The sequence below is a fragment of the Mirounga leonina genome, unplaced genomic scaffold, assembly GCF_011800145.1.
Source record: "Mirounga leonina isolate KUSES-001 unplaced genomic scaffold, KU_Mleo_1.0 Mir_95, whole genome shotgun sequence".
Taxonomy (NCBI): domain Eukaryota; kingdom Metazoa; phylum Chordata; class Mammalia; order Carnivora; family Phocidae; genus Mirounga; species Mirounga leonina.
Window position 1 is genome coordinate 24,736,983 of NW_023270865.1, and position 22,780 is coordinate 24,759,762.

The 22,780-nt window shown below is 50.5% G+C and overlaps 1 protein-coding gene across 10 annotated transcripts in view; it reads left to right on the forward strand.

Moving 5' to 3' along the window:
• Positions 1 to 22,780, forward strand: part of PDZD2 (PDZ domain containing 2) — a 218,570-nt gene that overhangs the window by 192,311 nt on the left and 3,479 nt on the right. For all 10 annotated transcript variants that reach the window (XM_034998734.1, XM_034998735.1, XM_034998736.1 and 7 more), the window contains 9 exons: positions 306 to 340; positions 1,090 to 1,246; positions 2,758 to 3,551; positions 7,119 to 7,263; positions 9,634 to 13,648; positions 14,412 to 14,529; positions 18,056 to 18,157; positions 18,844 to 19,105; positions 21,756 to 21,890. In XM_034998734.1, coding sequence (XP_034854625.1) covers positions 306 to 340; positions 1,090 to 1,246; positions 2,758 to 3,551; positions 7,119 to 7,263; positions 9,634 to 13,648; positions 14,412 to 14,529; positions 18,056 to 18,157; positions 18,844 to 19,105; positions 21,756 to 21,890 — 5,763 coding nt within the window. The remainder of the gene's footprint in view (positions 1 to 305; positions 341 to 1,089; positions 1,247 to 2,757; positions 3,552 to 7,118; positions 7,264 to 9,633; positions 13,649 to 14,411; positions 14,530 to 18,055; positions 18,158 to 18,843; positions 19,106 to 21,755; positions 21,891 to 22,780) is intronic.

A 22,780-nucleotide genomic window follows, 5' to 3' on the forward strand; every position in this document is an offset into this window, starting at 1 on the left:
GGGTAGTATAAAATACTTTTAAGATTCAGAAGAAGTTACCTCCAACTGGGATTATCATGGAAGTCGTAACATCCACGTTCAGGCTTGAAGCATGAGCAGAACCTTGGGAGGTGGGATGGAGTAGGGATCGGGTACCCGGGTTGAGTGCATGCATGTCTATACCTACACACGTGGCCCATCAGTGTCAGTCAAGCGAAGAGGGGTTAATATGTTTGGCTCCTTCTTTTGTGGTTAAGAATGTGAACCTATTTGTAAGGATGTATGCTTTGCTGCTTTGACATTATGGTGAATTTTCTCTCCAACAGGTACCCCCTTGAAGAGTCCCTCTCTTGCAAAAAAGGTGAGTCAAGGCACACTACTGCCTCATTCAGCTGGCCCATGAACCAGTTCCTGGGGCCCAGAAGTCAAACCTGAGGGCCCAGCCCATATCTTTGTCCGGGAGTCATTTTAGCCACTTTACAGACTACGGCAACAATGCTAATTTGAGAACAAATACAAAAATGTGTGTTTCTTTTATTAAATACTCATCTAAGAAAAGAATAGAGCAACAAAATAAAAGAACTGAGCTTCAGTTTAAAAACAGTTTTCAAACTGCTCCACAATAAAGGGGTCTCCGGTTGGTTTTGGGGGGACCTGTGACTTTAAGGAGACTAGAATGTTTCCCAGCTGGTGATTCCTCAGTCCCAGTGGATCTGAGCACAGGATTCAGACCCCCCTCTTTTCTGTTCCATCACTAGGCTGAACCAGTGGCTTGCAATGTCATTCCATTTTCCTATCTCTTCCCCCAGTGGTTTTCCTGGGATGGTTGATAAATCGCTGCTGTGGCTTTTCTGGTCATTGCTAAACATTTGGCCAAAAAAAAAAAAAAAAAAAATCTCTTAAAAACCTCGTCTGGCAGCAACCATTGCCGTTTTCATCAGTTGTCTAATTTAGCCATCCTAGAGTCAATGGAAGTGGGTGTCTACTCTCACCACTGTTTCAAATGACCGTGGATGAGAACGAAGTGTTCTTGGAAAGCCAGGAGTTACTGTTTCGGATAACTGGCCTCTGGCACGCCTCCCCCATCAGCCCGCACCGTCTCTCCAACAGGACGCCCTGATTTCTGAACCCGAAGCCTCCCAGGACTTGGCCCACGGTGTCCCAGGCTCCCTGCCAGACCTCATGGTGGCCGGCTCTGAGGACGAGGACTCCCCAGGCAGCAGCCGCAGCACCTCCGAGGACGGTGGCCTGCCAGCTAGCACCTCTAGTAAACCACGCCTGTTTTCTTTCTTTCTTTTTTTTTTTAAGATTTTATTTATTTATTTGACAGACAGCGAGAGAGGGAACACAAGCAGGGGGGGCGGGAAAGGGAGAAGCAGGCTTCCCGCCGAGCAAGGAGCCCGATGTGGGACTCAATCCCTGGACCCTGGGATCATGACCCGAGCCGAAGGCAGACGCTTAACCACTGAGCCACCCAGGCGCCCCAACAACGCCTGTTTTCTGACTCGGGCCCCGTTGGTTTACATAGCGGGGCGGTATAATGTGAACAGGGACCTGGAAGCCGCGCCTTTGGTCATAGAAGCCATCTTTGTACCCTAAATTCTGAACTTATTTTTGGAAAATGCAGCCCCCCACTGCTGACTGGCCCGTCGGTTCTGGGGTGAAGGGTCTGGGTGCCTGTTCTGTACCCGGGCTGTTGGAGGTGACTAACCCGGACAGCATTTAGATGCGGTTTACCGAGCATCATCTTGAAATTTATGGCATGCAATCAGGGTGGCAAGCTAACAGCCTTCTGTTTTAGGGGATTCCTAGCGAAATTCCAGGTCCCTTCCTTCACCAGGCCCTAGCTGACTTCTTTTTAGAAGGCAGCTGAGTGAAAGATTCAGAACTCATAAGAGACCAATGTTATCAGACAGTTGTTTTCAAATCTCCTTGATCACGCTCTCACTGTAGTATGAGAGAATGAGCTGACGCGAACCATACTGATTCCTCGGGCTTCGGCTGCTGTGGTCTGCTTTTTCTCCCCTTTGTTCTTTTTTTACTTCTAATGTCTGCCCAAGAACATCCCTGTCTCAGGACAGGCAGACCTGACCACTCCGGCTCTCATCTGGAACCGCGGACAAGCATAGTCTTGTCTCCGACAGCAGCATTTCTGCCACGTGGTGGAAGCCCATGCACTTTTGCGTGCATTCAGCAAGCCGTGACGGGTCTGCTGAGCAGCACGGGCCCTCCCTCCTCCCTGCTTGGAACTCGCGTCGATAATCATCTCAGGCTTCCCTGTACCATGTTCTAGGAGCTTCTATGCCCCCCGCCCCCATCCCTGCAAATGAAGGAAGGGCCTCGTGTGATAAGAAGGTGCCAGCATGCGGGGCTGGTTCCTCTCCGGGCATCGTCCCAAAGAGGACTTCCCAGCAACAGCATGTAGTGTGAACCCCAGCAGTGGTGGCAGGCATCCTGGGCGTTGAATTAAACATTTCTGTCTCTAGGCAGCATATGTGCTTAAGCTAAACAATCCAGAGGTTGAAGTAAAAAAAAAAAAAAAAAAATTTAAAAAAAAAAAAAAGGGGGAGAGGAGGAAAAAGGGGGGGGGAAGACCCCGTCCCCCGGGGGGAAAAACCCAGAAGCCCCACCACTAAAGCCCGGGGGGCGGGAGGGGGGGGGGGGGGGGGGGGGGGGGGGGGGGGTGCCCCGGGGGAGGGGGGGGGGGGGGGGGGTGCAAAACCAGGCCGGCTGGGAAGCCCCATTTCATTTGGCCGTTTCTTTCCCCATCCCCACCAGCTCACAAGGAGCCAGGAAAACCCAGGGCCAACAGCCTCGTGACGCTAGGAAGCCAGCGGGCCTCTGGGCTCCTCCACAAGCAGGTGACGGTTGCCAGACAAGCCAGTCTCCCTGGGAGCCCGCAGCTCCTCCGGACCCCACTCCTCCGCCAGAGGAGGGTGGGGTGCTACAACACAGACGATGCCACCGACGAGGGGGAGTTTGACGGGGAAGGGGACTGCATTTCCCTCCCGGGGACCCTCCCCGGTCCCAGCAGGCCTCTGGCGGAGGACGACTCGAGGCACGTCCTGATGACCTCTCCCAAGGTCATGGGTATCAACAGCCGGGGGGCACAGCCCCAGAAAACCATGGTCAGCAAGGCCTCAGTGCCTCTCCTCCGCAGCTCACGGGACTCAGAGGAGAGTGTCGCAGAGGGTGTGGGGGACACTCCTCCCCATGCAGCCAACCTGCTGGCCTCTGCAGCAGCCCCCAAGGGTGGCCCTGGCTGCTCGGGGAGGAAGGAACTATCAGGATCGAGGAGTTCGCCCAAACTGGAATACAAAGCCGACATGGGCAGCCCGAGTCTGGGCAACACAGAGACCCCCAGGTCCGCCCAGCAGAAGAATGACAGCCTGGGGTCCAGGCACAAACCAGTGGCCAGGGTCAGCCCACACCACAGAAGGCCCGAGGCTGATGCCAGGCCCAGCGACTCAGCGACAGTACACCTGACCGACGGAGTCGACGACCCGTGTGTCCAGGCCACTTCCGTCGAAGAGACCAGGACTGGTGTTCATCCAGGGGGAGCTGTGGAGAAGGTAACTGATTTCCTCTTCGTAGCTTGGGACCTGAGTCACTACTGTGTGAGTGAGTATGGAGTGTGTGAGGAAGCGGGGGGTAACCTGCCGGAAGGGGGGCGCGGTTGGAGGCTTCTGTTTCAGCAGTCGTTCACTGCCATCCACGGGCTGCTCGGGAGCCTGTCTGTGTCAGCAGGCGGGTGGGGGACTTGCCCAGGGATCGGGTCATCGATCATCCTGCCGGAAGATGAAATCGCTCTTTTACCCGGACACGGGGCCATGGTGGATGAGCGAAGGGCGGCGGGAGGCTGGTGAAGAGCACTGGGTCTGCTCCACTCACGAGCTGGGTGACCATTGAGGCAAGTTATCGACCCCAATCATCTCTCAGAGCTGGGCTGACCATCAAACACAGCTTAACAGTGATTCCCTCCAGCTCATGAGGTTCTGAGCGACCCTCATTTTTTTCAGACTTTCTACAGTCATTATGTGTAATCAAAGCTACTCATACCCTTGTTGTGAGAATCACGTGAAATAATGGGCATGCTAGAAACTGGTCACACACTGGGGCGCCTGGCTGGCTCAGTCAGTGGAGCATGTGACTCTCAATCTCGGGGTTGTAAGTTCGAGCCCCATGCTGGGTGTAGAGATTACTTAAAAATAAAATCTTAAAGATTTTTTTTTTTAATTTATTTATTTGACAGAGAGAGACACAGCGGGAGAGGGAACACAAGCAGGGGGAGTGGGAGAGGGAGAAGCAGGCTTCCCGCGGAGCAGGGAGCCCGATGCGGGACTCGATCCCAGGACCCTGGGATCATGACCTGAGCCGAAGGCAGACGCTTAACGACTGAGCCACCCAGGCGCCCCTTAAAAATAAAATCTTAAAGGAAAAAAAAAAAATTTATAACACACCACTTTAGATGCAAGTCAATATTATTTATGTTATAACTTGGTTACACATACACTAGAATGACCCAGAATTGTCAAATTGCTCATTTTGAATCAGTATACCCCCACTTAAGCAAGGAGAGAGTACGAGAAACTAATGTTGTTTACGATCTCAACATAACTAGTTTCTCTCTGAGGTGATTTTTTTTTTTTTTTTTTTTTTTTAAAGATTTTATTTGACAGAGAGAGAGAGAACACAAGCAGGGGGAGTGGGAGAGTGAGAAGTAGGCTTCCTGCAGAGCAGGGAGCCCGATGTGGGGCTCGATCCCAGGACCCTGGGATCATGACCTGAGCTGAAGGCAGACGCTTAACGACTGAGCCACCCAGGTGCCCCTTAAGGCCATATTTATAAAGATGCATGTTCAAGTAGTTTATACACACATACGTGTAAACAGACCCAGAAAACATGAAGTCATAAAAACTATATTAGGCAGAAGGGATTTTTGTTAACTGTATAGAAAAAGATACATGCATCTTTTTCATTCTCCTAAAAAATGTTATTACTTCCAACTAGCATATGTGGGTTTTTTTTTTAAGATTTTTGTTTTTTTATTTGAGAGAGAGAGAGAGGGAGGGAGAGCACAAGTAGGGGCAGGGGGGCAGAGGCAGAAGCAGACTCCCTACTGAGCAGGGAGCCCAGCACAGGGGCTCAATCCCAGGACCCTGGGACCATGACCTGAGCTAAAGGCAGAGGTTAACCAACTGAGCTACCCAGGGCCCCCTAGCATATGTGTTTTAACATGCAATGTTCAGCTAATAGGTTAACCCCTTCTTTCAAAAAGTATCCTCAGCCAGTGCTGGATAACTATATAAACCAGCGGTGTTATTCATAATAATATATTCATATCTATATAGAGCTTTTGTTATTGTAAATGAGTATTCCCAGTAAGAATTTTGAGAAGCATTTAAAAGTTTTGCACAAAAGTTTAACTCTTCTCATAAAAAATTTAGTTCAAAAATAACCATTTCATTTATATATGAGAAAGAAAATAAAATGCATTGCCGTTAAGTATTTACGCTCAAATATTGGAATCTTAAAAAGAAAAAACCTTTGGTAAGTGGGTTGTCTTCTACTGTTTTTATTTAATACTTTTTAAATTGAGATGAACATCACATAACATAAAATTAAACATTTTAAAATACAGTTCAGCTCTCTCCTCTGCTGCCACCTTTGGGCCACTTTATGACTCCTTAACTCAGAGAGTGAATTTCAAATAAATCTGATTTAACTTCCTAGCAAGTTTCTTTTTTTACAGTAGGTTTTAGATAGAAGAAAGGAAGATAAAGTAATTGACACTTGGCTAAAGTGAAATTTTGGAGTATTAAATGTCAATTTCATTTATCCAGATAAGTCCTAGCCCTAAGTACCAAGCTGAGGGCTGATCTTCCAGTCTTGGGTATCACTATGCAGTATAAAGACAATAACACCTTCCGTCGATATAGCCTTTTGTGGGCTGCATGTGATTTTTATAATGGCTCATGTAATCATCTTTTATTTAAAACTCTATGAGGGGTGCCTGGGTGGATCAGAGGGTTAAGTGTCCACCTCTTGATTTCGGCTTGGGTCATGATCTCAGGGTCATGGGATCAAACCCCGTGTCAGGCTCCATGCTGAGCGTGGCACTTGCTTAGGATTCTCGCTCGCTCGCTCAAAAAAAGAAAAGTTAAAAAAATTAAACTCTGTGAGTTAGACAGGGCAAATCTTATCCCCATTTTGTTCCCAGTTTTTCTACTGTGGTAAAATACACTTAACAAAAGTGTACAGTTCAGTGGTGTATGTTCATAATGTGCAACCATCACGGCCGTCTCCAGAAAACTCTGTATCACTATACAATAACTCTCCATTCCCCCGCCCACCAGCCCCCAGAAACTGCCAGTCTGCTTTCTGTCTCTTTGATGTTGGCGACTCTCAGTACCTCATCTAAATGGAATCAGACGGTTTTTGTCTTTCTGTGACTGGCTTATTTCACTGCCCATAATGTCACTGTCCATAATGCCCTGTTGTAGCACGTGTCAGAATTTCCTTCCTTTTTAAGGCTGAGTAATATTCCATTGTACGTCAATCCCACATTTTGCTTATCCATTCTTCTGTCAATGGACACTTGAACTGCTTCCACATCTTAGCTATTGCGAACAGCGCTGCTACCCACATGGGAGTACACATATCTCTTAGAGAACCTGCTTTAATTCTTCTGGGATATATCCAGAAGTGTGAAATCTGGATCGTATGGTATTTCCGTTTTTATTTTTTTGAGGCAACTCCATACCGTTTTCCATAGTGGCTGCACCATTTCCCATTTCCGCCAGCAATGCACATGGTTCCAATTTCTCTATATCCTCGCCAACACCCGTTATTTCTGTTTTGGATCATAGCCACCCTTGCAGGTGTGACGTGACATCTCTGCGTGATTCTGATTTGCATTTCCCTGATCACCCTCATTTCAAAGTTGAGAAAACCGAGGCTTAGGAAGAGTAACAAGACCATGCAATTTCTAGCAGGCCTTACACCCTGAATCTGGATCTTGGGGCTCCTAGTCGAGGGCTCTCTGAAATTTCCCAAAGCAGCGCTTTTCCGTGTGTGATGTCTTAGGGTGCAGAAAACCTGAAAGCTGTCACAGTGACTTGTGGTTGTCATTGGGCTAGGAACCTCTGGGGAAGCAGACCATCAGTGATGGGCGTGTCCCTGCCAACTGGGGGCCTGCCGGTGCCCCGCCCCACCCAGATGCTGGCCGCGGCACTGAGAACCTGCTCGAAGCTGCACCAGAGCAGGGGCAACAACCCGGGACAGGTAAGATTATTTCATTGCTTGTTAAGCTTTAAGATGGGAGGGCAGAAGTTACCCTAATAAAAATGCTACATGTGGAGAACTTTGTGGGGAAAAACACCTCTGACACAGATTAATGATATTTACAAGCTGCCTGCATTTAACAACTTCACTAGATCGTTGTGCCTAAACTCATAGCTTTATTTCCACATCAGAGTATGTCCATTTTCAGCCGCTTGACACTCTACCTATTTTGTGACGGGTACCTTAATGAATGAGACATGAGATGACACAGAGAAGTTCCTGCCCTTCAGAATTTCAACACTCGGCTCTCGTGAAATCAAATGCACTGAGAAACATTTTGTACCTCCCGCATCCGCAGAAGATAATGTTTGCGCAGCCTGCTGAGGTCAACAAGATGCTCTTAGCCTGCATGACCGGTGCTGGCCCCTGGCAGGCCCTCCTAAGCACTGACGTGTCCGTCTCAGCCCCTCTGTGCCCCACTCTGGCTAGGAAACTGCACCCGTGTCTTCCATGTCCTTCTGCACCTGCAACATCGTCTGCAAAGGCTGCTGGGCCCTCCTCCCCATCATGTGCCATAATTGAGTCAACATCCTTCCCATTATGGGACATTTGTGTGTGTTTGGGGGGGAGGGGTACAAGGGAAGGATCATTTTGAAAAGGTGACATCAAGGACTGCCTCTATGTCATTTAATCTCCCTCAAAAACGCTTTCAGTTACACACTTTGCAATAAAGTCAAATTGCTAACAAAAATTTAGGGTTTGTTCAGCAAGTGAATCCGAAGCTAAAGAATAACCTTCAAATCCCCTCCTTTTGTGTCGTCATGACTTTTCCCCATAGTTGGTACCAGCAGAAGCAGAAGGGAATTCAAAAGGTTGAGCAGAGAAGGACAGGAGCCCACAGATTCAAATCTTGGCAGGTCCCCCGCCTTCCACGGGGGCCCGGGGAAGTTACGCACAGTCTCCACAGGGGTCTGGATGTGGCCAGGTGCTCTCTACACAGAGGTCATGCAGTCAGGGTTTAGAGAATGGGGTGGGCTGCGGGGCCGACTTCCCAGGTGACCTCTGGCTATACACTCTGTGACCCTGGATCCATTGCTAAGCCACGCTGTGCCTCAGTTCCCTACTGTTCCAAAGCAGATGGTGACAGGACCTACCTCACGGTGTTGGGAGGAAAATTAAGCGCATGCAAAACTCTTAGCACAGTGCTAAGTCCTGATAATTAGTCCTTAATTGTTGACATAGGAACTTCAGGAGGGGAAAGGCATATGCAGTTAAGATGGTTTGCGTGGGAGATGTGGAAGGAGTGTAGCATTTGGGGAGACAGTCTTCTCAAAGCAGGGGCTTTCATTGTGACTGTTTCACCGTAACCCCTGGTTCCTAAGAAAACAGCAAATCTAATGTTCTCTTTTATACCAGTTTCCCCTGATTATCAGATGCCATGTGCCAGGGGCAGACAGATTAGCCCAAGAATGTGCAGGGCCTTATAGGGAGGCACCTCCAGGACAGTGGCTCTCCGGACCCACCTCGTGGAATGACTGTTTCCTGCTGTCCTTGGCATCAACACCCTTCCCTGCACCCCTCCGATCACATGCTCTTTCTTCCCTGCTTTCATTCCATTTTCTTTTTTCACCTTCCTCCTCATCACTGTGTGGTCAGCTCTCCCCCCAGGACCCCCGTCAGGTCCCCACCCCTTCTGTCCACACTTCCCGGGTCATGTGGCCCACCAGTTCTCCCAGTCCTCTGAACACGCTCAAGACACAGCTCAGACGCGGTGCAAGCCTGCACCCTTCTGCAGCTCCTGTGTGTCTTCCCAAATTAGCCTCCTCTCTCCTCTCCTGCATGAGCAGTAAGTCCCCAAAGGTCAGCACCTGTTTCATACTTTACCGCACAGCTCACAATCCCACCCCGTGAGGCCAAACCCAGCATGAGAGCTAAACTGGAGGCCCGAGACCTCCGCAGAATGAGCGCAAGGCTAAGGGATGGAACAGAACCGCAGCCTGGCTCCTGTAGCTTCTGAAGCCCTCAGAGCGGACGGTGTAGAGAGACTCGGGTGAAGGATCTCTGGTGTCCCCACCCTTAAAAATAACCGAGAGAGAAAAGGGCAGAAACAAAGGTCTATCCTTCCAGCCAGTCTGAGTTATTTCAGAGCATCTAGAGCAGGGTGGTGTTTGTTAGATGTGAGTGCTCTGTAATTTCAGAGGCAAAGAGAGAACGACAAGAAGGCTACATTTAGGTTGTGGCAGGTCCTTCTGGAAAAAAAAAATTGAGATTAAGTTTTCCTTTTTTTTTTTAATTAAGGGTTTTTCTATTTTCTCATTTTCCCCTCTCTCTCCCCTATCACCCCACCTTTCATTTATATTCTCAACCCAGGACTGGATGGCCCCCCAGACCTCGTCCCTACTCCAGGGCAGAAGGGGGCAGCTCACCCTGACCCCAGCGAGACATCAGTGGACACACAGCAAGCCAGGCGGCCTGAGGACCCCGGAGAGCCAGTGTCACCCAGGGTTCCGGAGTCTGAGGACAGATGTCAAGTCAGACTCGCCCCAGAGCACAGCTCACCCCCCGGGAAGATGACAGCGGCTCGGCATGACTTCGGCAACACTCCAGCAGCCCCAGAAGCCAACTCGCCCAGGAAGGCAGCGCCCCACAGGGGAGGACCTGAGGCAGACGGAGCGTCTCCAGCTAGTACCATCCTGTCCCGAGACCTCACGTCCCAGGAGGAGAGACCGAGAGTTCCCGGTAACCACAGCAAGACTCTGCAAACGGGAGTCCTCGTTCCTGAAAACTCCCAGGGCTCTGCTCTGCTCAAGGCAACAGACTCTGGGTCTGAGAGGGCCCCGCAGGCCAGCCCTACCCTGCCGTCCCCTGCTGACAAGGCTGACGGGGTGTGCGGCAGTGTCTCGGGCCACTGCTGCCCCAGAGAAAGTGGGGGCAGTCCCGTGACTGACATCGACAGACTCATCAAGGAGCTGGATGCTTCAGAACCAGGACTTCAGTCTCCTCAGAAAGGGGACCGGCTGAGTCAAGAGGGACATTCTCAGGGCCAGCCTCCAGCAGGAACTGGAAGCGGAAGTTCCCACGCTGCTGAGCCAGTCATGGGGAACCAGACCCCCACCCCGAGGAGGGCCTGGGCAGCTGCTGGCCAGCCCCCTCACCCACAGTGGGCCTCCCAGCCTTCGGTTTTGGATTCCATTAATCCTGACAAACATTTTACTGTGAACAAAAACTTTTTGAGCAACTACTCTAGAAATTTCAGCAATTTTCACGAAGACAGCATGTCCCTGTCGGGCCTAGGTGACAGCACAGAGCCATCTCTCTCATCCATGTATGGTGATGCGGAGGACTCGTCTTCTGACCCTGAATCACTCACCGAAGCCCCACGAGCTTCCACTGGGGACAACTGGTCACCTCCTTGTTCTCAGGGGTCTTCTCACAAGGAAGACACTACGGAGTCTGAGGAGGAGCAAATCGAGATTTGTTCTACAGATGGCTCCCCCAACCCCACCTCAACCACTGCTCAGGCACCTGTCCAGGCTGCAACCTGCCCTGTGTTGGCCAAAGTTCTGCCATTAAAGCACAGTGCTCTGAGTCAAGTGGTGGGAAATCCATGTGAGAGAGCGTCCTTTGTGCCAAGCACCTCATGCCCTTCAATTCCAAACTCTTCCCAGCCATTTTCTCTCCCGGATATAAGCTCTCGGGAGCATGAACTTGATGCAGACAGAAGGATATTACAGAACCCCAGGCCCCCCTGTGAAGAAGAAACCATGGAAGCCGCCAGCACCAGCTCAGCCGTGGAGAACGGCCAGCCTCCTAAAGGCGCCAGGCATTTTCACAACCTCCCGGTCACTCTCAGCAATCTGAACATGGTAAATGGTTTAGAACATGACCTGCTGGGTGACAAAACCCCAAATAAAAAACAAGAGACAAATGTCAATGAAGCTGAAAACCGGTCCGCCTTCAGTGTGAATGTCCCTAAGAATGGAGAATCCGTTTTGACGAATCTGCACATCTCCAAAAGTCAAGACATGGATGACATGCTCCAGAAACCAAAAATGATCTCCAGGAGGCCCATCATGGCCTGGTTTAAAGAAATAAATAAAAATAACCATGGTATGCATGCACAGGGCAAAACTGAAAGGGAGCAGCCCGTGGTGCCCGCCAGAAGCCCTGACTCCAAAAGTCAGGGGTTAAGTTCCAGCCACAAAAAGGGGGTTGCTGGGCTTCAGAGCCCCCCTCAGCCAAAAGTGAGTCTGGAAAATAAAGACCCACCTAAAAAAGGTTCAGTGGAAACACTTTTAAATAACTGTCAGAAACCCAAATCCGGTCCTAAGCTGAAGAGACTGAGCATCAAAAGCAAAAGCAAAGTCACTTCGGAGGCCCCTGCTGCTCCTATGGCCAAGGCTGGTGGGATGGACCCCAGGAAACCCCTCATTTCACCCCAGACCTCCCACAGAATGCTTCCTAAGGGCGCGGCCCCCCGGTTCCACACAGCCGAGCACGAGGAGCCGGACAAGAACGCCCCAGCCCCCCCCATGTCCCCCCAGTGCGTGCTGGAGAGCCGGCCGCCAAAGCCCCCCACGTCCGAGGCGAGCATCACAGCCTCCGTTTCACCCCACGCCTCCCCCAAGACTCTTCCGGAGCAAGGTGCGGGCCATCGATCCCAGGCGGCTTTCCACGCAGAGCCCGACAGAGCCCGCGCGGCCGCCGCCGCCTCTCCCCGCGGTGGACCAGAGAGCAGGGCGCCCCCTGCGGCCTCGGGGGGCAGCGCGTCCAGGGCCACAAACGGGCAGAAGGTGCCCCCTCCCGGGTCCAGCCAGCCGGATCCAGCGCCAGAGGCCACCCAACCAGGGGTGACTGGTGACAAAGGAAGCGAAGTAATTGCTGGCGATCCCCTAGAAAGAACCAACCAGCTGAAAATAATTGAAATTTCTTGTGAAAGAATGCCAAAGGATGCCTGCGGTGACAAGCCGGCCGAGAGTGGCAGACTAGGAGGGTTCTGGGTCCAGAGCAACTGTCAGGAGAAGACTGAAATCAGACCCTGTCACCAGTCACTGGAGCCGTCCCCAAATCCTCCGTCGTCGCTCCCATCTCGTGCCTCCCAGGTGGGGCAGGAAACCCAGCGATCTTCCAGGATGGCAAAACTGGCCTCTTCCTCCTCCTCCCCACAACTGCCTGCTAAAAAGGCAGATTCCTCCCAGGGGAAGGCGAGCCAGGCGTCAGGCTCCCTAGGGATGCCCAGGAATGGCACAGCAGGGGGCCCAGCGCTAGATGACCATCTGTACTTCACGCCAAGGCCAGCCACCAGGACCTACTCCATGCCCGCCCAGTTTTCAAGCCACTTTGGCCGGGAGGGCCATGCCCTGCACAGCCCAGGTCGCTCTCATCGGGACAGCCAGATCCCTGCAACGAGTGGGGGCCTCCTTGAGGCCAAGGCCTCCAGAGGCAGTGTCCTTGGCCTGGCTAACGGACAAGGTGTGTATAGCGTAAAGCCCCTTCTGGAGACATCGAGGAACCTTCCGACCACAGACGAAGGGGATGTCCTTTTGGTGCAAGAAAGGAGCTGCCTAGTCACAGACAAAATCAAAGTCACCAGAAGACATTACTACCCTGAGCAGAACTATGAATCTACCTCATTTTTCTCTGTGAAGCAGAGGATCAAGTCTTTCGAGAACCTGGCCAATTCTGACCGGCTGGTGGCCAAGTCTGGGGCGTCCCCCTTTTTGTCAGTAAGCTCCAAGCCTCCCATTGGGAGACGGTCGTCTGGCAGCATTGTCTCCGGGAGCCTCAGCCACCCTGCTGACCCCACAGCGAGGTCACTGAGACGCAGCCTGAGCTCCTGCAGCGAAAGCCAAAGTGAAGCCAGCACGCCCCCCCCTCAAATGACCAAGTCCCCGTCCAGCACGACGCTGACGGTCTCCCGGCAGAACCCGGCGGGAGCCAGTAGCAAGGGCCCTGACTCAGCCCCAAAGAAACCACTTGGTCCTTCTGGAAGTCCCACCCCAGCTGCGGCTGCAACCTCTCCCAGCAAGAGGAACAAGTCCTCGGTGCGCCACAGCCAGCCCTCGCCCTTACCCCGCTCCAAGCTCCAGGAGCTGCGAGCCTTGAGCATGCCCGACCTTGACAAGCTCTGCAGTGAGGATTTCGCAGCAGGGCCTGCCGCCGTGCTCTTCAAAACGGAGCTGGAAATCGTCCCCAGGAGGTCGCTTGGCTCTCCTGCTGCAGGCCTCAGTGGGTCCACTGCCCTTTCATGCCCCATGAAGCGAGGGGACTGGGCCTGTCCAGGAGGAAGCAGCCCTAAAGCCAGTGAGCCTGGGGCACCCAGTTCAGCCCATCATGTGGGTGAAACCCCCCAGGATCTGCCTTCTGGAAAAGGCTGGTCGGTTAAGTAAGTATCTTCCTCTCCCCTTTTATTCAAATAAACTTTTTTTTAATTATGAGCTAGCTTTAGATTTATAGAAAAGTTGCAGAGATAATGCAGAGCGCTCCCGTGAAGAACCCCTCACCCAGCCCTTCCCGAGTTGGCAAAAGAAATTAACACTGGAAGAACACAATGAACTAAACTACAGACTTCACTCAGATTTCACAGAACAAATTTCACTAACATCCCTTTTCTCTTCCAGGATAACCACATTACGTTTAGCCCCCTTTGTTTTTAATATCATTGCTAGAAACCCACAGTGCCTGCAGAGAAGGTGTTTGCCAGAATGTTGCTCAGGAGAGAAGCCTTAAGGGACCTGGCACTTAAGCACGAGCACCCACCGCCAGAGAGATGAGAGAGGACAGGGCAGGCTGCACCTCGGGGGAGAACCTGGGCCTTTGAAGGTGACCAGAGTTTAGCAGAAAATTTCTAACATTTTTTTTTAGATGTCAGAAATTTTCTTTTAAGCTCCAGGACTGGTTCCTTGACATCCGGGAGGGATCCCAGAAGCCACAGTCCTTCCCAGCGCTGTTGGCAGCCAGTGAAATTCCTGTTAGAGCTCACAGGATTCTCCGTCGTTTGAATGGAGAGTTACCATGACCAAAAGAGGGCATGACACTCAGAAAATGCCTGCAATTTGGTAGAAAGGAGATCATTTTAAATACATCCTTATGAAATGGAAAAATCGCCTTTTTCTTTAATGTTGTTCAAATATATTTATATTCTTTAGCTTGGATCAGCTTCTCATCTCAGCAGGGGACCAGCGAAGACTGCAGTCTGTTTTATCATCAGTGGGGTCCAAATCGACCGTCCTAACTCTCATTCAGGAAGCGAAAGCACAATCAGAGGTGAGTGAAACCGGACAGGCCGGGGAGAAGGAGCGGCGGCCGCGTGTGTGCCCAGGTGTGGGCCCCCAGCCCGGAGAGGCCCCCCAGAGCCCCGGAGAGCCCCACCCCGGGTCCGTGCAGGGCGTTCTTCAGCTGCGTCTGACTTCTCTCTCACTTTGCAGCTTGCTCCTCAAGCTAGGCCTTGTCTTGAATTCCAGGTGCAGCTGCTGTTTTAATTCCCCAGTGGTGACTAGCTGCCCTCCTCCTCACCCCCCACATCGGGAGTTTGTCTACAGAGGGTCCTGAGAACGGAACTGGGGGTCTTGGAGATGGGAGGGAATGACCACAAGCACAGCCCAGCCGCTAGGAGGACATTAACGACTTGTCAAGGGAGCCACCTGCTGGGGAAATGGGTTAGCGCGTCTGTGTAGCCCTGCCCGGGCCCCCAGCCTCGGGGCTTCTGAAGCCTGGGGCTCAAGACAGTGTGGCTAATGGGTCCTTACAAATGAAGTCCTTCCATAAATCGGAGGTGACAGTAAACAACAAAAGAAGCCATGGTTCATATCTAGAATATGTCTCTGAAGAACAACATTAATTTCTCAGGACTACCCATAGAGATTCGAACCCTAATAAATGACTATTTCTGTTTAGAGGAAAAAAAGCAAACATGAACAATTTCTCAACTGGTAATATACCTGGGTCACTGATGGATCCGAGAACACTGTTCCAGAAATTCTAATATTACCCAGAAGGGCTGTGATGTTGGCATCTACTGAGGAGTGAACCAGGATGGAGAGGCGGCCAGTTGCCCTTGGCTTACACTCCCTCTGGTCCGCAGCCCACTGGTTTCGGTCTGTGCAGTGAACCTTGAGACGTCCAGCATTTTTCACTCTCAGTAAAAGGGACTAGTCTGTCATATCCCTTCTTCCTTCAACTTGTGACAATAAGTAAGCATCTCCTGCATGCAAGTCTTCTTCTGGCACTTCCAGTCAAGGTGCCACGGTGGTATCACACTTTGCCGGGTCCCTTTTCCTCCAGACATTTCAGTGTTAGAGAAAACGGAGAAGGAGAAAATCAAAAAGTCTCAACCAACTCACAAACGGGATGTGCATTTTCAGGGACCACAAACAGAAGGGGAGACTTTTTTGTGTGGACAGGATGCCAAGCGCCACCGGGGGGGGGGGCATCCTCTGGGGCCTCCCCCGCCCTCGCTCTGGTTGTACACTCACCACCAGACAACCCTGTGGTCTGGTGTGGAAGCGCTTTCCTACTTGGATCACAATGCGGCTCTTCCCCTTATAATCCTGCAGGCTTCAGTTGCTTTCACGGAGCAGCATGAGCGGAGATGTCCCCGCTCTACCATCTTCAGAAGTTTCCTACTTGCTTTTTGAGTGTGGTTTGTGGGTGCTGAAAATGGAACTGCACACGATTCCCGTGGCTTCCTGATGGGGGCGCTGTGAGAGATCAGAGGCGGAAAACAAGCCCTGCCCCTCTGACCTCAACACACCCAAACCTTGGCGAGCTCTCGGGGCTGCATGGAGCTCCCCTGATGCTGTGCTAAGCTACTTAGAGGCGAGATTTGGCCTGACAGCTTCTAGCACACCTGTATCCTCAAACACAACTAGAAAATTGGAGTAAATTAAAATTTTGGTGTTACGTCCTGGAATGCAGGAGAATCCCATTTTCAAATATTGTCTTTGCTCCCATAAAGGCACTTAAGTCTCTGAGAAGTACTGCATTACCTCCCAGAAGCTACACAAAGGTCATTTACCGGACCACATGCTCCCATTTTCACTGAGAAAGCCTAGTCCTCATTCTCTCCACTGAACAGCGTCTGAGCATGTAAACAGTTGGCCTGAGCAGTAAGTCTGCCCGATATTCTAGTGTTGACATACGGGGATTTGGGTTGAATGAACTTCTTTAGGGAGGTGTAAAATGTTTGGGGTTACTCTTTAGGACACACTAATGGAACTAAACTCTTTCTTTTAAATATTGGGTTCCTTCCCCAGCACACTACAGAGCTGGGTCTCTCTCTTCAGTGTTCTCACTTTCTCTCATCAAAGCAACCCTGAAGGAGTTAGATTCTTTTTCTGTTGCTGAGCTGAAAACACCCTGAACTGACAGATTATATATCACTTCATGGGGAACCTCGCAATGCAGATCTTTAAAATGTTGCTCATCATACATAGTGTGTGAGCAAAAGAAGTAAAAATTCAGAATTAGCTAAAATGTTTTATTTCAAAATATCTTTTGTTTGATGCTTGAAACATAGGACATCCTTTTGTTACTTAACCCTAGGACACTACTAGGAATATTCTATCTCGATTCGAGTTGACAAAGTACTTTATTTTTTAACATACTTTGTATTTTATGACAGTTCAACTGCACCTGAAATCCAATGAACTGAACATGGCGGGACGGGGCCTCAGGGAACATAAAAACTGGTGGCCTCAGTTCCTCTCATCCTGCCTCTTGGCATTACTTCTCTCTGATCTTGTTGACACTGGCTTGGCTAAACTGTAGACAAACAGTTGTACAATAAAGAATCCCCCTTCAAGATCAAATGATGTGCTATGATCAGATTTGGGAAGACATAATCTGGTGCCTGGAATAGCTCCTAAATTGTCCCCTGTCCCTGCCCCATCCTGGCTCATGTCCACCCTAAACATGGGTCTATAGCTACAGGATGGACCCTCAAAACACCATCGTGTCAGCACCACCCAGGAGGGGTGCAGGATGCTTGAGATGAAGCTCCTCCGATTCCAATACTTTGTGAAAGCTCCCGAATAACCACTGGGGTTCGTGCTGAGCAGCTCTGCAGGAGGACTCTTGGCACCAGGAATATACAGTTAGTTGCCTCTTGAACAACCCAAGTCCACTTTTGCACGAGATTTTTCCAGTACTGTAAATGCATTCTCTTATGATTTTTTTTTTTTAAAGATTTATTTATTTAACAGAGAGAGACACAGAGAGGGAACACAAGCAGGGGGAGTGGGAGAGGGAGAAGCAGGCCTCCTGCTGAGCACGGAGCCCGATGTGGGGCTCGATCCCAGGACCCTGAGATCTTGACCCGAGCCGAAGGCAGACGCTTAACGACTGAGCCACCCAGGCACCCCTCTTATGATTTTTTTAAGATTATATTTATTCATCAGAGCGAGAGAGGAGAGATCGAGCACAAGCAGGGGAGCAGCAGAGGGAGAAGCAGGCTTCCCGCTGAGCAGGGAGCCCGAAGCGGGGCTCGATCCCAGGACCCTGGGACCATGACCTGAGCCGAAGGCAGACGCTTAACTGACTGAGCCACCCGGGCATCACTTCCTTATGCTTTTCTTAATCACATTCTTTTGCCCTAGCTTTAAGAACAGGGTCTATAATACAACATAGAAAATTAACCAACTGTTTCTAAGTAAGGCTTCCAGTCAACAGCAGGCTCTTAGTGGTTAAGTTTTAGGGATGACGTTCTGTGCAGATTTGACCGTGCGGAGGTCGGTGAGCCACCCCCTGGGTTATTCAAAGGTCAACTGGACTTTTTTCTGTTTCTTTTTACTAGAATAAAGAAGATGTTTGCTTCATCGTCTTGAATAAAAAAGAAGGCTCAGGTCTGGGATTCACTGTGGCAGGAGGGACAGACGTGGAGCCGAAACCAGTTGTGGTAAGTGACCACGTCAAGGTGCTCCCCGGGAAGTCACTTCTGACACAGTCTCAGAGGTGCTCAGGACAAAATTCCCACCCGTGAGCTCACAGCACGCTGCTGTTTGTCTCCTCCTAACAAAGCAAAAGTGGCAAAGTGGGGGGAGTAGGACATAATCTAGCCATTGGCAAAGATACACATTTTTACCACAGAGCCGACCGATGTGCAGACCGAGTGCCCTATTCGATGCCAGTACGTGTAAGCACGGTTTTCTGGAGTTTCCTCATGTTCACCTAAATACTTAAGCACTAGAAAAACACGAGAATCAACTGACCCAATCTGCATGTGCTTCTGAAATTACTTCCTTCTCAAGAACCACCTCCAATTTTAGATCACTCAGAGGCCTCTGAGGTCACGAGGCAGGCCGCCCCCATGAGGCCAGACCAGGTCCTGTTCGTTTTTGTGACCTTACTGCCCGGTGGAGCGCCAGGCACAGATCAGACGCTCGAGAGAAGTTGAGGAAAAAATGTATTCAGATGCCGGCACCGACCTTTGTAATTCCCTCCCTCACACCACACAGGCTTTCAATGAACCGCGTTCATAGGATTTTGCAAACTTGCCATTAGAAAGTTCCTCTACTACAGACTTGCATCTGCCCTTTTGCTTTGACTGAAGTTTCCAAAGCTTTTGTCTTCTCCTTGCCCCAGGTGCACAGGGTGTGTTCTCAGGGGGCTGCTTCTCAGGAAGGGACTGTGAACCGAGGGGATGTCCTTCTGTCCGTCAATGGCGCCTCGCTGGCTGGCTTAGTCCATGGGGATGTCCTCAAGATTCTGCACCAGGCACAGCTGCACAGAGATGTGCTCGTGGTCATCAGGAAAGGGAACGATCGGCCCAGAGCCTCCAGTGGGCAGGAAGCCAGTGGGAAGGGCGCGCTCTCCAGGAAGGCCAGCCCGCTGGAGCCCGGTGTAGGTAAGACACCAGCCCAGCAACCGGCCGGGTGTGAGCAACCGGCAGGGCAGGTTCTAGCTGAACAAAAAGGAACCTAACTACTCTCATGAGGGTCAGAGAAATCAAATAGAGGGGCGCATGGTGGCTCCATCGGTTAAGCGTCCAGCTCTTGATTTCAACTCAGGTCATGATCTCAGGGTCGTGAGATCGAGCCCCCATCAGGCTCCACACTGGGCTTGGAGCCTGCTTAGGATTCTCTGTTCTGTCCTGCCCCTCCCACCCCCTAGCCCCACACCATCTCTCTCCCTCTAAAAAAAAAAAAAGAAAAGAAATCAAATGTAGTGACGTCTAATGTTTGTGGATACTTCTTGAAAAAGCAGTGTTCCTAGTAAGTTAGAAACCACTGCCCCCCCCCGTCATTAAAGCCATACTGTCAAAGACTTTGAACGACTGCTTGACAGCTTCTCTACATGTATGAAGAAAGAAGTCCTTTCACATTTATATCTTCTTAGGACTTAGGTAAAACACCAAACTCTTGTGATAAGGGGAATCATGGAGAGTATGCAGAAATTCCAAACTGCCATTTGTCCTTGGAAACACCAGGGTTTGTATTCTTTCCTGTTTTAGAAGAACATAAGGAAATGAGGGGGCACAAATGTTTAAAAACAGAGACTGTAGCCTTAATCAACCAAGAGCTTATAAAAAGAGGTTGAGAAGTGGATTTCCTAAGCGCCCTCCATACTGTCATCCCAAGGCTCACTGGGAAGGCATACGAGGTATTTACTCGGAACTAAGTACTGCTTCTATTTCTGAAGCACAAGGCTGAGGGCGGCCTTCAGAGAACTACTTCAGACCTCCGTGGTGTCCTCTCCCTTGGAGTTCAGGAGCAATGTCTTTAGTCCTGAGAGCACGGAGAGCCTCTGGAAGCTCAGGTCAGGGCACTGCCTTCTGGAGAGGTCTTTGGTTTCTTCTCAACATCTCTCCCTAGTAAAGTCAAGGGCAGTTGAATTCCTCTGTTCAACTTGGCTTCGTGGTGGCCTGGGCTATCCGTGATTTCTTTGCTGAAAACAGCACTCATTTCCACTGAACAGATGGGAAACTCTTCCTGTCCAGATGCCTCCACAGGCCAGAAGTACTCTCACCCTTCTCCTCTGTTGTCTTGCTTTTGCGCGCCTAGAAAACTGAAGCCCGTCTCAATACTGGGAAACACCTTAAGTCCTCAGACCTTGTCATGCTCACCTTTGCCCCAGCACTGTCTCAATTGCTTGGTCTATTTTCAATGGATCCAAGAAACTTAACATCACAGGAAACTCCTGGCAGCTTCCAGAGTTTTTAAGCCTCATGAACTTGGGATATGGAAGGCTATTGTCATTTATAATCAATCATTAAGTATTCCTGGGACACCTTCAGAACATCTGGCCTTGAACCAGATTCTATAGAGTCACTAAATTATAAGCACTTTCAGGGCTTAAATTTTTTCATAGTCCTATTCCTTAAAATTCCCCTGCCCAGGGCTCCACCTGAACCCACGGAATTATCCCTTCACGTGCCCCGACAGCATCCCACTTGAGGACAGACGCGGTGCGCTGCACAACAGAGGCACCTAGGAAGCTTTTAAAAATCCTACTGCCCAGCAAATTCACCAGCTCAATTAAATCAGGGCCCTGAGTCACTAGCTTTCTAAGGTTCCTAGGTGATTTCAGTAGAATCTGGCCCAGAGCTGAGAGCTGCTGTAATGGGCCTGTTCTCCTGTTTAACAGCAAGTCAAATCACCTATTGAAATTCCTGTGGCACATTGCCTTCAGACCCCGTGGACGTAGAGTGACCTTCTTCAAACCACACTAATGGACCTTTCTGTTCAAAGGCAGGGATGCTAGCTACCTTAGCCTCAAGCCCAAGTGGGCAGTTTGCACGCGTTTGTTGCAGTGGGGGACCCATTGCCAGGGAAACGTGGCCCCCGACACCCCCCCCCCGTGGAGAGAGACGGCAGCAAGGGCAGGAGCACGCGCAGCAGAAGGGGGAAGGCGCGGAGCTCCGGGACCCACGATCACAGTCTCACGTGAGGCCTGGCACTGGGGTGTTGCAGGTTATCAGTGCCAGACTGTGACCCTCCGCTGCCGTCGGCACTCAGGGTCGGCAGGACATTGAATCTGATTCCCCAAGCATGACTTCACGGAGACACACGACCACAGTGTACGGGCTTGCCAAGAGCAGTCTGGCCTCTGAGGGTTTCTGCTTGGGCCCCAAAGCTGCCTCCATGCTTACAGAAAGTGCTCAGGGGCGCCTGTGTGGCTCAGTCAGTTGAGTGTCTGGCTCCCGATTTCGGCTCGGGTCATGATCCCAGGTTCCTGGAATGGAGCCCCGCATCAGGCTCTGCGCTCAGCAGGGAGTCTGCTTCTCCCTCTCCCTCTGGCCCTCCCCCCTGCTCACGTGCATGTGCTCCCTCTCTTAAATACATAAATCTTTAAAAAAAAAAAAAAAATGCTTTGAAGAGCAAATGGTGCATGTACAGCAGGAACATAGCCACGAGGTCAGCTCCAAATTTGGGAGACCAATCCTAACGCTGGTTTCAAAGGGAGACGGGACTCAGGGGCGCTGGGGTAATACATTTGGGGGACTGGAGAGGTGGTGATGAGTGTCATTTCCATCCTTACGAATGTCGTTGCTGCAGGGAGAAGCGTACCTTCACATGATGCGCTGTGTGTCGAAGTGCTGAAGACCTCTGCTGGGCTGGGCTTGAGTCTGGATGGAGGAAAATCCTCTATGGCTGGAGATGGGCCCCTGTTCGTTAAAAGAGTATACAAAGGTAACACCCTAGAAAAGCCAGTCGGCTGTTTTGTGTATGACTGTGCCTTCCCTTTGGAAAACGTTTTCATTCTCTCTCACATACAGGGTGTACTGTGTGTCAGCCCTGTTGTGTTTTACATGTATGAACTCATGTTGCTCCCCCCCCCCCCGACAATCCTATTATCCCTGTTTCACAAAGGAGAGAGTGTGCCACAGGGGAATTACACAAGCACCTAAGGTCACACACACAAGTGGCAGAACAAGGCTTGAACCCAGGCAGTCCGGCTCCAGGGTCTGTGTCCCTAACCTCCATACTAGATCCCTAACTCCGTGTTCGTAACTAGTATTAGCTGTAACTCATGTAAATATACCAAGTTAATGCCATCAAGAATTGCCAGCCAGGGGTAATTAACATTGACCAAGATTGTATTTATTTCAAATTGCAAATACTAGACTTCAGGAAGGTAAGATGAGAGCAGTAAAGATCGTTGAAGTATGTGGTAGAAAAAAGGTCTCTTTATGAACTTGAATAATTATTTTATGATCTTGGACAGTTCTCAAAAATCTCTTCAAGTTCCTGAGCTACACAATTATATTCAAAAAGTATAATTATACTGGGGCACCTGGGTGGCTCAGTTCCTAATCTCAGGGTCGTGAGAGTGAGCCCCCTGTGGGGCTCCATGCTCAGCGGGGAGTCTGTGATTCTCCCCCTCTGCCGCTCGCCCCCAGCTCTCAACGCATGCTCATTCTAACTTATCTTTTAAAAAGTACAATTATACTAATAATATCAGTACATATAAAAATCTGTATATCCTATTATATATAATAGTTAATATTAAGAGTATCAGTATGTAATATATAGAACATACTCATGGGGCGCCTGGGTGGCTCAGTCATTAAGCGTCTGCC